Here is a 16,251-nt window from a genome sequence, read left to right as displayed (position 1 = left end):
CCTGGAGGGCCACAGGTTGTGCAGGCCTGGTCAAGATTTCTGGCTTTGAATAAACCCTTAGACATGTGCAATGCATGGTTCTAAATGGTTCTAAAGTACTTACAAAACTAAAGTTCTGGCTGTGAAAACTAGGGGGCGCTGGTGCTTTGCTTCTACAGTGTTGCTAAAGTTCTGGTGGTGAAAATTTCAGAACTCTTAACAAAACTTTCGAAATTTCATTATTATTTCATTATTGGTGATTTTTATGACAGAACTTATTAGGAACTGCCATTTATAATGAAATTTTGAAAGTTTTGTTAGAGTTCTGAAATTTTCACCACCAGAACTTTAGCAACACTGTAGAAGCAAAGCACCATCGCCCCCTAGTTTTCACCACCAGAACTTTAGTTTTGTAAGTACTTTAGAACCATGGATTGCACATGCCTATAATCCCTTGTTAAAAGGTAAAGGTTATCCCCTGAAATTAAGTCCAATTGTGTCCGACTCTGGGGGTTGGTGCTCATCTCCATTTCTAAGCCGAAGAACCGGTGTTGTCTGTAGACACCTCCAAGGTCATGTGACCAGCATGACAACATGGAGTGCCGTTACCTTCCCGCTGGAGCGGTACCTATTGATCTACTCATATTTGCATGTTTTCAAACTGCTAGGTTGGCAGAAGCTGGGCCTAACAGTGGGAGCTCACACCACTCCCCGGTTTCAAACTTGCAACCAAACTTGTGGTCAACAAGTTCAGCAGCTCAGTGGTTTAACTTTTTGTGCCACTGGGCTCAAAAAAGAAAAGAATAAATAAATGCATAATAATAATAATGAGAATGATAATGCATAGTCAGTTTCAAAACAGCACACCATATTAAAATAACAAATATTTATATGTTACTAGCTGTATCTGCCACGCATTGCTGTGGCCAACTTTCCCTCCCTCTTTCTCTCCTTCTTTCCCGCTGGAGCAGTACCTATTGATCTACTCACATTTGCATGTTTTCAAACTGCTAGGTTGGAAGAAGCTGGGCCTAACAGTGGGAGCTCACACCACTCCCCGGTTTCAAACTTGCAACCAAACTTGTGGTCAACAAGTTCAGCAGCTCAGTGGTTTAACTTTTTGTGCCACTGGGCTCAAAAAAGAAAAGAATAAATAAATGCATAATAATAATAATGAGAATGATAATGCATAGTCAGTTTCAAAACAGCACACCATATTAAAATAACAAATATTTATATGTTACTAGCTGTATCTGCCACGCATTGCTGTGGCCAACCTTCCCTCCCTCTTTCTCTCCTTCTTTCCCGCTGGAGCAGTACCTATTGATCTACTCACATTTGCATGTTTTCAAACTGCTAGGTTGGAAGAAGCTGGGCCTAACAGTGGGAGCTCACACCACTCCCCGGTTTCAAACTTGCAACCAAACTTGTGGTCAACAAGTTCAGCAGCTCAGTGGTTTAACTTTTTGTGCCACTGGGCTCAAAAAAGAAAAGAATAAATAAATGCATAATAATAATAATGAGAATGATAATGCATAGTCAGTTTCAAAACAGCACACCATATTAAAATAACAAATATTTATATGTTACTAGCTGTATCTGCCACGCATTGCTGTGGCCAACCTTCCCTCCCTCTTTCTCTCCTTCTTTCCCGCTGGAGCAGTATCTATTGATCTACTCACATTTGCATGTTTTCAAACTGCTAGGTTGGCAGAAGCTGGGGCTAAAAGCGGGAGCTCACACTGCTCCCTGGTTTCTAACTTGCACCCTTTTGGTCAGCAAGTTCAGCAGCTCAGCGCTTTAACCCACTGTGTCACTGGGCTCCAAAAATAAATAAATAAATGCATAATAATAATAATAATGCATAGCCCATTTCAAAACAACACACCATATTAAAATAACAAAGGTTATTTATATGTTACTAGCTGTACCCACCACATGTTGCTGTGGCCATCCTTCCCTTTCTCTTTCTCTCCTTCCTTCCCTATTGATCTACACACATTTGCATGTTTTCAAATCCGCTCCCTGGATTCGAACCTGCGACCTTTCGGTCAGCAAGTTCAGCAGCTCAGCACTTTAACCCACAGTGCCACCGGGTGCCACTGCACACCTTTTTCCTGCATTATCAATAGTGCAACCTTAAGAGCAGTCTATTCCTGGTATACTTTTGGGGGTTCAGTATTATGGGACTTTATCATCCTAATTCTTGGTTTGTGTTGTCTCTTCCAAGGGGATCTGAAGCTGCCTGATAAAGCGGAGGAATCGCAAGGAACCCAGAGAGACCCAGCCTTTTGCAACCGTGAGGCCTGCCTTTCCATGCCATCCTGCTTGCCTGCTAACAGGGAGACCAGCGTTTTGGTTTGTGCCCTTCTGCAAAACCCCAAGACTTGAAGTTGAAAACATGTGAGGGGTTTCCCCGCCCCTGCGCTTCCCTTGACTCTTGCTGTGGGCAAATTGTCACGAAGCCCTGAGACACCAGGCACCATGATGTTCCGGGACCAGGTGGGCATCCTGACGGGGTGGTTCAAAGGCTGGAACGAATGCGAGCAGACGGTGGCCCTGCTCTCCCTCCTCAAGCGCATCTCTCGCACCCAAGCCCGCTTTCTGCAGCTGTGCCTGGAGCACTCACTGGCAGACTGCACCGAGATCCACGTCCTGGAGTCCGAGGCCAACAACGCAGGTAAGACGGATGTCCTCTTCCGAAAGCTAACCTTTTCATACCCGGAAGATTGGATTTAAGCAGCCTGTTTGTGTAGAAATAATTGCTAGGTGTCTGACCAAACATTTTGCAAGATTGGATCAAAATAATCTCATCTGACGGGGCTCCGTTGAGTCCACAAAAAGGACATGAAGGCAGGAGGGCGCATCAGTTTGCTGCATTTTTTTCCAGACAGGTGTTCTCCCCCTGAATAATAATAATAATTGCATAATAGTGTAATGTTGTTTTTTTTGTTATTGCTTGTTTTTAATTTGCTTGCATTGTATTGTTATTGTCTGTTGTTGTTTGAGGCCTTGGCCTTTGTAAGCCGCATCGAGTCCTTCGGGAGATGCTAGCGGGGTACAAATAAAGTTTAATAATAATATAATAATAATAATAATAATAATAATACTTTATTTATACCCCGCCACCATCTCCCCAAGGGACTCGGAGCGGCTTACATGGGGCCAAGCCCAACAACACATCAAAAACAAGCAATAAACAAAATAAACAATACAGTTAATATATCTCATAAGTAGACAATAATACACAAGAACATGGAAGAATCACATTGCTATTGAGTCTTATATTGTTGGATATTGTTGATTTTCTGTTTTTCTAACCCTTGTCCAGAGGAGGGCGACTCAAATGATCAAGGGTCTGGAGAACAAGCCCTATGAGGAGCGGCTTAAGAAGCTGGGCATGTTTAGCCTGAGGAAGAGAAGGTTGAGAGGAGATTTGATAGCCATGTATAAATATGTGAGAGGAAGTCACAGGGAGGAGGAGGGAGCAAGCTTGTTTTCTGCTTCCTTGGAGACTAGGACGCAATGGAACAATGGCTTCAAACTACAAGAGAGGAGATTCCATCTGAACACGAGGAAGAACTTCCTGACTGTGAGAGCCGTTCAGCAGTGGAACTCTCTGCCCCGGAGTGTGGTGGAGGCTCCTTCTTTGGAAGCTTTTAAACAGGGGCTGGATGGCCATCTGTCAGGGGTGATTTGAATGCAATATTCCTGCTTCTTGGCAGAATGGGGTTGGACTGGATGGCCCAGGAGGTCTCTTCCAACTCTTTGATTCTAGGATTCTATTTACACTTGCAGCTACTCACAGTTTTAAGAACATGCCTGTTTTAAGAACAGCGCTGTCTGGATTTGCTACGTTCTCAATGTATATGGATTTGTGACAAAGATAGGAATATACCTTTGCTTCCTCCACTTTGAACAGGACCCTAAGTGTGTATAAAAGATAAATATTGACAGTGATTATCGTGTGGCATCTGTCTCTTTTCAGTGAGCCACTAGTAAGGCATCCGTGTCCTCACAAGTTCAATCGGATCTCACTAATCTATGTGAACGCCATAGCATTCAGTTAACCTCCATCCCCCACACCACCAAGTGGCCATCTAACACCCTCTAGTTTTAGACTCATAGAATCCTAGAGTTGGAAGAGACCTCCTGGGCCATCCAGCCCAACCCCATTCTGCCAAGAAGCAGGAATATTGCATTCAAAGCACCCCTGACAGATGACCATCTGGCCTCTGTTTAAAAACCTCCAAAGAAGGAGCCTCCACCACATGGCCATCTGTCAGGGGCAGAGAGTTCCACTGCTGAACGGCTCTCACAGTCAGGAAGTTCTTCCTCATGTTCAGGTGGAGTCTCCTTTCTAGTATTTATTTATTATTTATTATTTATTTACAGTATTTATATTCCTCCCTTCTCACCCAGCAGGGGACTTAGGGCAGATTACATTGTACACATGTATGGCGAACATTCAATGCCAATTTGACATACAACGTATACAGACATACACAGAGGCTATTTAACTTTTTCTGGTCGCCAGGCGAGCTGTCACTTTCATTGTCCATCTGCGATACTGATGAAGTACTTCCGCATTCCCCGCATGCTTTTGCTGGACTGCTTTGCTGGAGTCTTTTTTATGGCCTCATAAATTAGTTAATTTAGCCTCCCCACACTTTTAATGTGGTACCTAATTTTTCTACTTGACAGATGCAACTGTCTTTCGGGTTGCAAAGGTCGACAACAGGCTACACAATTGGTTGGAAGCCCACTCCAACCTGGGCTGGCTTCGAACTCATGACCTTTTGGTCAGAGTGATCTTAATGCAGCTGACACTCAGCCAGCTGCGCCACTATCCTGGTGAAATTGTCCTCATGCTTGTGGATTTCAGTGGCTTCTCTGTGTAGTCTGACATAGTGGTTGTCAGAGTGTTCCAGCATAGCTGTGTTCTCCAATAATCTGCTGTGTCCAGGTTGGTTCATCAGGTTCTCCTATGGCTGACTTCTCAAGTTGAATCAGCCTGCAGTGCCTTTCATGTTCCTTGATTCGTGTCTGGGCAATGCTGCTGCGTTTGGGGGTCCCTCTGTAGACTTGTCCACAGCTGCATGGTATACTGTAGACTCCTGCAAAGGTGAGAGGATCCCTCCTGTCCTTTGCTGAACGGAGCATTGGTTGGATTTACTTGGTGGGTCTGGAGATAGTTTGGAGGTTGTGTTTCTTCATCAGCTTCCCTATGCGGAAGAAGAGGCAGATCCCTTCCTTATCGGTTGTTAGGAATTGTGGGAGTTGAAGTCCAAAACACCTGGAAGAATGATGTTTGCCCATGCATGATGTAAACACATTATTATTTATTATTTAAAACATTTATATTTAACCGCTTTGAGTAGCCTAAGGGCTGAGAAAAGCGGTATATAAATGAAGTAAATAATAATAAATATATTCCGCTCTTCTCACCCTGAAGGGGACTCAGGGCGGAGCACAGCATATACACGGCAAACATTCAATGCAGGGACACAAATCCACATTTATTTATTTATTTATTTATTTATTTATTTATTTTTTTGTCGTGTCAGATCAACCAGTCAATTATATTACATTTCTAACAGAACAAAGCAAACAAACAGACAAAATACAACATTTGTGAGTTTGGTAGTTGATTAAATGTCCTTTGACCAGTATCTGGCCACTTGGAGTGCTTCTGGTGTTGCTGCAAGAAGGTCCTCCATTGTGCATGTGGCGGTGCTCAGGTTGCATTGCAGCAGGTGGTCAGTGGTTTGCTCTTCTCCATACTCGCATGTGGACCCATTTGTGAAGGTTGGCTCTGCATCTCGTGGTGCCAGAGCGCAGTCTGTTCAGCACCTTCCAAGTTGCCCAGTCTTCTCTGTGCCCAGGAGGGAGTCTCTCATTTGGTATCAATCATGGGTTGAGGTTCTGGGTTTGAACCTGCCAGTTTTGGATTCTTACTTGCTGAGGTGTTCCAGCAAGAGTCTCTGTAGATCTTATAAAACTATTTCTTGATTTAAGTTGTTGATGTGCTGGCTGATATCCAAACAGGTGATGAGATGGAGATGTCACTGCCTTGGTCCTTTCACTATTGGCTGCTACTTCCTGGCAGATGTCAGGTGGTGCAATACCAGCTAAACAGTGTAATTTCTCCAGTGTTGTAGGGCGCAGACACCCCGTGATAATGCGGCATGTCTCATTAAGAGCCACATCCACTGTTTTAGCGTGGTGAGATGTGTTCCATACTGATAGCAATGAAAAAGGTATATTTGTGGGGGAGGAGCTCATAGGGGACGGAATAGTGGAGTTAGACCTTCAATAAGGTGGAAGTCCAATATGAGAAATACTGTGGGTCCCTCTCCAAAGGCATGTAGAGAGGTTTCCTGTATCACCTGTACATTGTCTTCAGGCCTTCCGATTTGTTAAATACCTGCCTGACCCACTTTCCTTTCCCTAACAGCTGTCATCAGCCAGTGGCACCAGGAGCCAAAGGAAAAAGTGGTTTCCCTGCTCCTCTCCCACCTGCCCCTTCTCCAGCCGGGCAATGCAGACGCCAAGTCGGAGTACATGAAGCTCTTGCAGAAGGTGCTGGCCTACTCCATCGAGAGCAACGGCTTCATCGAGGAGAGCAGGCAGCTCCTCTCCTACGCCCTCATCCACCCGGCGACCACGCTGGACGACCGCAACTCCCTGGCCCTCTGGCTCAACCACCTAGAGGAGCATTTCTCTGGCAGCTACTCCAGCCAAGGCCGGGGGCGGCCCGACACGGCCTATCACTCGCGCCAAGGCTCCGATGAATGGCCGGGCCCGGCGGACACGGGCCTGGGAGAGCTGGGGCACGGCTGGCAGGAGAAGCCGCCCAGGGAAAACGGACACATGTCCTTCCACCCTTCGGGCTCCGTGCCGTCGGCCATCAACAGTATCGGGAGCAGCACGAACACAGGTATGTTGGCCTGGGACTGTTGAAAGTGCAGTCTTTTAGGGAGCTCAACCTGGGAGCCATTTAGAGGACAAATGTCCTGGCAGATTGAGTCCCAATACACGTTCAGCATCCTTTATCCAGAAACCCCAAAATATTCCAAAATTGGCCATATGGGTGGCTGAAATGTGATACCCTTGCTTTCTGGTGGTTCAAAGTATGCCAACTTTGTTACATGCACAAAATCATCAAAACAGGCAAGGTTGCTGCCACAGTGACTTGGCAAACTGGCACTCTGATAATTTGGAGATGTGTCTGTGGAATGGATACCATATATATTAAAGTATAAGAACTTTTTAAAGCTGAAAAAGCCCCTCTCAGCTTATACTTGAGTCAAAGTTATTTATTATTTGACTCTGTTTGTTGTTGTTGTTGTTGTTATTATTATTATTGCATTTATTATTTTACTCTATTTATTATTATTATTATTATTACATTTACATTATTTTACTCTGTTATTACATTTTAATTTTATTATTACTTTTTATTTTACTTTATTATTATATTTATTATTGTACTCCAAAGTAAAGGTAAAGGTTTCCCCCTGACATTAAGTCCAGTCGTGTCCGACTCTGGGGGTTGGGGCTCATCTCAATTTCTAAGCCGAAGAGCCGGCGTTGTCCATAGACACGCCCAAGGCCATGTGGCCGGCATGACTGCATGGAGTGCCGTTCCCTTTCTGCTGGAGCGGTGCCTGCAGACACCTCCTGGGTCATGTGGCTGCCATGACTGCATGGAGCACCATTACCTTCCCGCAGAAGCGGTGCCTATTGATCTACTCACATTTGCATGTTTTCGAACTGCTAGGTTGGTGGAAGCTGGGGCCAACAGTGGGAGCTCACTCCGCTCCCCAGATTTGAACCTGCAACCTTTCGGTTAGCAAGTTCAGCAGCTCAGCGATTTAACCCACTGTGCCACTCTTTTATTATTTAACTGACACAAAAACACAGTATGAGATCTATAGGCTGGATTTTGTATCACAAAATCACAAGTCGAATCCTTCCCAAGTGTCTAGGACTGTGTGATGTATTTTTGAATGATGCGCAGAGATCCAAGTAAGGTGGCCTTTTGCAGTTGACAGATCATGATTCACTATTCTATTTTCTCTATTATTATTATTAACTCTTTATTATTATTATTACATTTATTATTTTACTCTCTTTATTATTATTGGAAGGATACATAAGCACCTTTCATTGAAGAAGGTTAGAATAATGGTTGAATCAGAGTTGGACGGTCTTAAATTACAGTTTTATGTAAATGTTCAAAAACATTGAACCTACAGGTGCCTCAATTAATGTAATGTTATTAGTATCTATTGTTATTTTGAAATTTACTCGTAGTTGCTGCATTTCCCACCGTCGGCTTATACTTGAATCAATACGTTTTCCCGTTTTTTTTTTTGTGGTATATTATTATTTACTATTATTATTAGTAGTAGTATTATTATTTTACTCTATTATTGCATTTATTACACTCTATTACTGTTATTATTACATTTCCATTATTTTACTTTATTATTATTATTATTATTATTATTACATTTATTATTTTACTCTATTTTACTATAACCCAAAACACCTCGAGGGCTGAAGTTTGCCCATGCCTGCTTTTATACAGAACGTGGGGTGCACCATCAGTGGTTTCGCGCCACGTGCCTTGAACAGATCCTCATTCTGAATCTTTCCGGTTGCAGCATTCCCCTGCCAAATCCACCCCAGCCCCCTGAAGCGCTCCATGTCCCTCATCCCCACCAGCCAGCAGGTCCCCGGCGAGTGGATGAGCGTGGAGGAGATGGGCGCCCGGCCGGCCTTCATCTCTGGCGGAGAGCACGCGCCCCTCTCGCCCCAGAGCAGCGTGGCCTCTTCCGGCAGCGAACAGACGGAGGAGCAGCCCGGGAGTCGCAATACCTTCCAGGAGGACGGCAGCGGCATGAAAGGTATCATTGGGCAGGCTGGACGAGACCAGCAGGCAGGGGAGGCTGTTCCTGAATCAAGGGTCTCACTTTCTCATAGAATCCTAGAATTGGGAGAAACCCCAAGGCTAATACAGTCCCACTCCCTTCTGCCAGGCAGAGAGACACAACCTAATCCCTCCTGACAGATGGCCACCTAGCCTCTGTTGAATCATAGAATTCTAGGGTTGGAAGGGATCCCAAGGGCTATCCAGTTCAACTCCCTTTCTGCCAGGCAGGAAGGCTCAATCAATTTTGTGTGGGAAATGGCAATCCTAACCTCGTTGTCAATTCATTTTTATTAATGAATAATTAGAACATAGACAGATAAACATTTAAACATATAATTACATTAGGTTCTTGTGGGTTTTTTCGGGCTATAGAGCCATGTTCTAGAGGCATTTCTCCTGACGTTTTGCCTGCATCTATGGCAAGCATCCTCAGAGGTAGTGAGGTCTGTTGGAACTAGGACAATGGGTTTATATATCTGTGGAATGGCTGGGGTGGGGCAAAGAGCTCTTCCCTGCTGCAGCTAGGTGTGAATGTTTCAGCTGATCACCTTCATTAGCATTTGAAGGCCTGCCTCAGCCTGGGAAAATCTCTTGCTGGGAGGTGTTAATCTGTGCCTGGTTGTTTCCTCTCTGTTGTTTTGCTGTTGTAATTTTAGAGTTTTTAAATACTGGTAGCCAGATTTTATTCATTTTCATGGTCTCTTCCTTTCTGTTGAAATTGTCCACATGTTTGTGGATTTCAATGGCTTCTCTGTGTAGCCTGACATGGTGGTTGTTGGTGTGGTCCAGCATTTCTGTGTTCTCAAATAATATGCTGTGTCCAGGCTGGTTCATCAGGTGCTCTGCTATGGCTGACTTCTCTGGTTGGAGTACTCTGCAGTGCCTTTCATGTTCCTTGATGCGTGTCTGGGCAACGCTGCGTTTGGTGGTCCCTATGTAGACTTGTCCACAGCTGCATGGTATACAGTAGACTCCTGCAGAGGTGAAAAAACACACAAGAACCTAGTGATTCCAGCCATGAAAGCCTTTGACAATATATAATTACATTAATTAGAGAAGTTATAGATATATATCACATACTAGCTATCCCCTGCCACGCGTTGCTGTGGCCCAGTCCTGTGAGCTGGAAAATAAAGTAATGAGAAAGTGTTGGTTTCTAATAATAATAAACCTTTATTTATAAACCGCTACCATCTCCCGAAGGACTCGGTGCGGTGTACAAGAGACCGAGACCCAATACATCAATAAACAACACAACAACAATCTATATATATAAAAATGCTCTGTGCATAATGAGTTCCTTAAAAACAAAAGAACCAATGAACGAAATCACACCAAATTTGGCAACAAAACGTCTCAAAACACAAGGAGTGACCATCACTCAAAACATTATGATTTTGTCATTTGGGAGTTGTACTTGCTGGGATTTATAGTTCACCTATAATCAAAGAGTATTCTGAACTCTGCCAACGATGGAATTGAACCAATCTTGCCACACAGAACTCCCATGACCAACAGAAAATACTGGAAGGGTTTAGTGGGCATTGACCTTGAGTTAGGGAGTTGTAGTTCACCTACATCTAGAGAGTGCTGTGGACTCAAACAATGATGGATCTGGACCAAACTCTACACGAAGACTCAATATGCCCAAATGTGAACACTGGTGGAGTTTGGGGGGAAATAGAATCTTGACATTTGGGAGTTGTAGTTGCTGGGATTTATAGTTCACCTCCAATCAAAGAATATTCTGAACCCCACCAACGATAGCATTGGACCAAACTTCCTACACAGAACCCCCCATAACCAACATTAATTCACTATACAGGCACATTTCTTATTAACGTTCAGTTATAGATAGGATGTTGTTTCTCTGTGTTGAGAACATAGGGCATCATTCTTAATCAATAGTCCAAAATCTTGAGAAATGAAATACCAAATCCACGTTAAGTCCTAATACACATGGGATACTATCTTGAGGTGGCCTTAAGGTTGTGTCCCATACATATATAGTTTGACTTAATTTGGGTTTCTAGAACATTTCGCTTCCCTTGGCCATCTCTGTCCATCATCTCCGCTCTTGCAGCAACACATTTAAAACTAACTAGTTTTTAATTCCGCCTGAGCATTCGTGGATATCAACCCACTTCTTCAGATGCTGCTCAGAGTAATATCCAGGGCTTTGGATATGAAGTATATTTACCCAGTTGTAGGAATGGGAGTGCAAATCATGACCTTTGCTTGTCCTCACGAATGTCTTCACCTCTTGACCTCTCTCGTTACAGATGTCCCTTCCTGGCTGAAGAGTCTTCGCCTTCACAAATATGCAGCCCTCTTCTCCCAAATGACTTATGAAGAAATGATGACACTCACAGAGCAGCATCTGGAATCTCAGGTATTCAAAGGCCCTCTCTGGAGATAGCTTCATAACAAAGACTTTATTTAGTTACTTAATTGCCTTATGCTCCAGTTTGCTCATGAATGGGACTCAGAGCATCTTACAGTATATGGTAAGCATGGATAGATCTGTGTCGGATTACTCATTACTCATAATAATTCCATTAAAGTTACCTTTTTGAAGCGATTTCGAAGCATTTTAAAAACCCGGAGGTCCCTTTTCCCTTCCGAAGCTTTCTCCGCCATTTTTGTTACGACTCAGGAAGTTTGTTGGAAATTTTGAGCCCTCTAGCCTGCTGGGAGGCTCCTTGCGTCCCCTCCCAGCCAATCAGAGAAGTTTTGGGGAGGGGAGGGGTTTCGGCACTGGCAGCCATTGCTGTATATAAAGGGGAGCACATGGCTTAGAGCAGCGGTTCTCAACCTGGGGGTCGCGACCCCCAAAGGGGTCGTTTGGCCATTTCAGAGGGGTCGCGAGGCTGCCTCCTTTGGCCCCGCCCCAAGTCTTTGGCCTAACCCCCAAAGCTTTGCGCGAGGCCAGGCCTAGCGCGAAGGAGCCCTCACCTGCCTCGCGCTCTCACTGGTCAGCAAGGGCACGGGCCAGGTGAGGGCTCATTCACGCGAGGCCTGACCTTACACAAAGCCTGCCTCACCTGCTTTGCACATTTTATGGTTGGGGATCACCACAACATGAGGAACCATATTTAGGGGTCACAGTGTTAGAAAGGTTGAGAACCACTGGCTTAGAGGCTCATTTGGAGCCAGGAAAGGAAGGGAGAAGGGGAAAGGGAAAGTCAGAAACTAAGATCAGAGTGAAGAGAGGGGCCAGGATGGCCATTTCATCTTGCCTCCAGTGTCATCAGTTGGGAGCCCCCCCCCCCCAGCCAATCAGGGGAGAAGTTTTGGGGAGGGGAAGGGTTTTGGCACTGGCAGCCATTGCTGTATTTAAAGGGGAGCACATGGCTCAGAGACTCATTCGGAGCCGGGAAGGGAGAAGGGGAAAGGGAAAGATAAAGACTAAGATCAGAGTGAAGAGAGGGGCCAGGAAGGCAGTTCCATCTTGCCTCCAGTGTCATCAGTTGGGAGCCCCCCGCCTCCAGCATCAACCGCTGCTCTGAGATCAGAGAAGAGAGGGGCCAGGAAGGCAGTTCCATTTTGCCTCCTACATTGTGCTTATAATATAAAATATAATATAATAATATAATATAATCTATATATATAAATCTGTAGGGGGCGTCGTACGGAGCCGCATAACTCCACAACCCCCCAACGAAACTGAACCAAAATTGCCATGCCCCTAGGACAACCCACTCGCTACAAACTAATCTACTCCAAAATAAAACAAACACCACTGCAACGACAAAAACACCACAAAACAACTGAACATGCGCACTGGCGCAAACTCCCTGGCACGCGCGCACGTACGGCCCCTCCCACCCCCCACCACCCGCGCGGCACACACGCGCCCGCAGCGCAAACTCCCCACCACGCGCGCATCCGCCGCCCCTCGCCCCCCCCCCCGCGGCACACGCGCGCGCGGCGCAAACTTCCCCCCCACAAGCGAACCCGCCGCCCCTCGCCCCCCCCCCCCGGCGGCACACACGCGCGCGCGGCGCAAACTCCCCGCCACGCGCGCACCCGCCGCCCCTCGCCCCCCCCGCGGCACACGCGCGCGCGGCGCAAACTCCCCGCCACACGCGCATCCGCCGCCCCTCACCCCCCCCCCCGCGGCACACGCGCGCGCGGCGCAAACTTCCCCCCCACAAGCGAACCCGCCGCCCCTCGCCCCCCCCCCCGGCGGCACACACGCGCGCGCGGCGGAAACTCCCCGCCACGCGCGCACCCGCCGCCCCTCACCCCCCCCCGCGGCACACGCGCGCGCGGCGCAAACTTCCCCCCCACAAGCGAACCCGCCGCCCCTCGCCCCCCCTCGCCCCCCCCCCCGGCGGCACACACGCGCGCGCGGCGCAAACTCCCCGCCACGCGCGCACCCCGCCGCCCCTCGCCCCCCCCCCGGCGGCACACCCCCTCCCCTCCTCCCTCTACCCTCCTAGCCACGCCCCCTTCTAAACCCATCCCCCCTCCCCTCCTCCCTCCTCACGTTACCTCCAAGCCACGCCCCCTTCTAAACACACCCCCTCCCCTCCCCCTCCTCACGTTACCTCCAAGCCACGCCCCCTTCTAAACCCATCCCCCCTCCCCTCCTCACGTTACCTCCAAGCCACGCCCCCTTCTAAACCCACCCCCTCCCCTCCCCCTCCTAACATTACCTCCAAGCCACGCCCCTTCTAAACCCATCCCCCCTCCCCTCCTCCCTCCTCACGTTACCTCCAAGCCACGCCCCCTTCTAATCTGTCAAGGAAGAATCATAGAATCATAGAATCAAAGCGTTGGAAGAGACCTCATGGGCCATCCAGTCCAACCCCATTCTGCCAAGAAGCAGGAATATTGCATTCAAATCACCCCTGACAGGAGAGAAAGAGGGAGGGAAAGAAAGAAGGAAGGAAAGAATATAGGTAGAAAAGGAAGAAAGGAGAGAAAGAGGGAGGGAAAGAAAAAGGGGGAGGAAGGAAAGTTAGAGAAAGAAGGAAGGAGAGAAGGAAAGAAAAAAGGGAAAGAAGGAACGAAAGAAGGAGCGAAGGAAGGGGGGAAGATGTAGAGAAAGAGGGATGGAAGGAAAGATGGAAAGAGAGAAGGAAGAAAAGACAGACTGCAGAAGAGAAAAAGGAAGAAGGAAGGAAAGAGGGAGCGAAGGAAGGGGATAAAATGTAGAGAAAGAGGGAGGGAAAGAAAGGAGGAAAGAGAGAAGGAAGAAAAGAGAGACAACAGAAGAGAAAGAAAAAGGGGGAAGGAAGGAAAGCGATAGAGAAGGAAGGAAGGAGAGAAGGAAAGACGGGAAGGAAGGAAGGAAACAGGGAGTGAAGGAAGGAGGGAAAGAAGGGGAGATAGGGGGAAGGTTGGCCACAGCACCACTACTTTGTCAGTACTACATTTTCCAAAACAACACACTACGCCACAGCAACGCGTGGCCGGGTACAGCTAGTATAATATATATTTTGTGTGAGTGTGTGTGTGTATAATATTGATAATATTATAATGTAATACAATATAATACTACTAATAATATGATATTGTAATTATATATTTTTATTGCATGTAATATTACAGTATAATGTTGTAGTACAATATAGTAATATATAATATTACTATTGTGCTATGATAATAATATAATATATTGTATTTACATTTTACTTGTAAGCCGCTCTGAGTCCCCTTCGGGGTGAGAAGGGCGGCATAGAAATGTCATTCATAAATCTATATAAATAAAAATGTAATGTTCGTTTGTGGGATTAACAGAACTGAAAAACCACAGGCTTCGAACCTCCGACCTGTTGGTCTTCAGTCCTGCTGGCACAAGGGTTTAAACTATTCTGCCATTGGGGCTCCCTACCTGTAAATGCTTCCTGTTCTCTGGCAGGTGTGTTTCACCCTTCTTTCTTCTCCCTCTTTTCCCACTTCTTCCCCACAGAACGTGACCAAAGGAGCAAGGCACAAAATTGCCCTGAGTATCCAGAAGTTGCGAGAAAGGCAGAGTGTGTTGAAGTCTCTGGAGAAGGTAAGAGAACCGTGCAGAGGAATTTTTGGCAGAGGTTGTTGCAGGTTTTTCAGGTTGTATGGCCATTTTCTAGAAGCATTCTCTCCTGATGTTTCGCCTGCATCTGTGGCAAGCATCCTCAGAGGTTGTGCAGTTGTGGCAGAGGCTCTAATATTATAAACCAGGGGTGCTCAGACTTTTTGAACAGAGGGCCAGGTCACAGTCCCTCCAACTATTGGAGGGCCAGATTATAATTTGAAAAAAATATGAATGACTTCCTATGCACACTGCACATATCTAATTTGTAGTGCAAAAAAACTTTAAAACAATACAATAATTAAAATGAAGAACAATTTTAACAAATATAAACTTATTAGTATTTCAGTGGGAAGTATGGGTCTGCTTTTGGCTGATGAGGTAGGATTGTTGTTGTTGTGAGTCTGCTTTTGGCTGATGAGATAGGATTGTTGTTGTTGTTGTTGTTGTTGTTGTTGTGTGCTTTCAAATCCTTTCAGACTTAAGTGGATCCTGAGTGAGGACCGGGTAAATGACCTTGGAGGGCCATATCCGGCCCTTGGGCCTTAATTTGAGGACCCCTGTTATAAACCATGAAAACGAACAAAATATGGCTACCAGTATTTAAAAAACCCTCTAAAATTATAACAGTAAAACAACACCCAAACACAGGGGAAATCCAGACAGGAAACAATCAGGGACAGCTAATCACCTCTCAACAAAGGATTCCCCTAGGCACTGCCAGGCCATCAACTGCTAATCAAGATGGCCAATTGCAACATTCACTCTTCCCTCCAACAGACAAGAGTTCTTTCTCCCACCCTGGACATTCCAAAAAACCCATTTTCCTAGTTTCCAACAAACCTCACAACCTCTGAGGATGCCTGCCATAGATGCAGGAGAAACGTCAGGAGGGAATACTTCTAGAACATGAACATATAACCTGAAAATCCTACAACAACCCGATGTTTTCATGGCTGGATTTTAATTGTATTTGTTTATTTTTGGATTTATTTTTGTTGACACTTAATCATTGCCTATTGTCAGGCCACCCGAGTCCTCTTTGGGGTGAGAAGGGTGGGGTACAAATGTGGGAAATAAATAATAATAATAATAATAATAATAATAATGCTTTATTTATACCCTGCTACCATCTCCCCAAGGGACTCGGTGTGGCTTACATGAGGCCAAGCCCACAGTACATCAGTAAACAAAGGCAATAACAAAAACAATCAATACAAAACAATTAATATAAATCACATGAACAAAAAATAAACAAATAAATTAATAGTGGGAGGTGGGCACTAGTAGGCCAAGAAGTCTATAGTGA

At 45.8% G+C, this 16,251-nt stretch overlaps 1 protein-coding gene across 2 annotated transcripts in view; it reads left to right on the top strand.

Annotated features, from left to right (window-relative positions):
* Window positions 1-16,251, top strand: part of LOC137094981 (protein Smaug homolog 2-like) — a 62,421-nt gene that overhangs the window by 25,033 nt on the left and 21,137 nt on the right. For both annotated transcript variants that reach the window (XR_010908749.1, XM_067461078.1), the window contains exons 2-6: window positions 2,210-2,659; window positions 6,437-6,919; window positions 8,652-8,894; window positions 11,203-11,312; window positions 14,841-14,927. Coding sequence is in view for 1 of the 2 variants with exons in the window: in XM_067461078.1 (XP_067317179.1) it covers window positions 2,464-2,659; window positions 6,437-6,919; window positions 8,652-8,894; window positions 11,203-11,312; window positions 14,841-14,927 (1,119 nt within the window). In the remaining variant the exon portion in view is untranslated. The remainder of the gene's footprint in view (window positions 1-2,209; window positions 2,660-6,436; window positions 6,920-8,651; window positions 8,895-11,202; window positions 11,313-14,840; window positions 14,928-16,251) is intronic.

This window comes from Anolis sagrei, chromosome X (genome assembly GCF_037176765.1).
Source record: "Anolis sagrei isolate rAnoSag1 chromosome X, rAnoSag1.mat, whole genome shotgun sequence".
NCBI lineage: Eukaryota > Metazoa > Chordata > Lepidosauria > Squamata > Dactyloidae > Anolis > Anolis sagrei.
The sequence above is the reverse complement of the archived record's forward strand: the minus strand, read 5'-3'. Positions and strand labels throughout refer to the sequence as shown.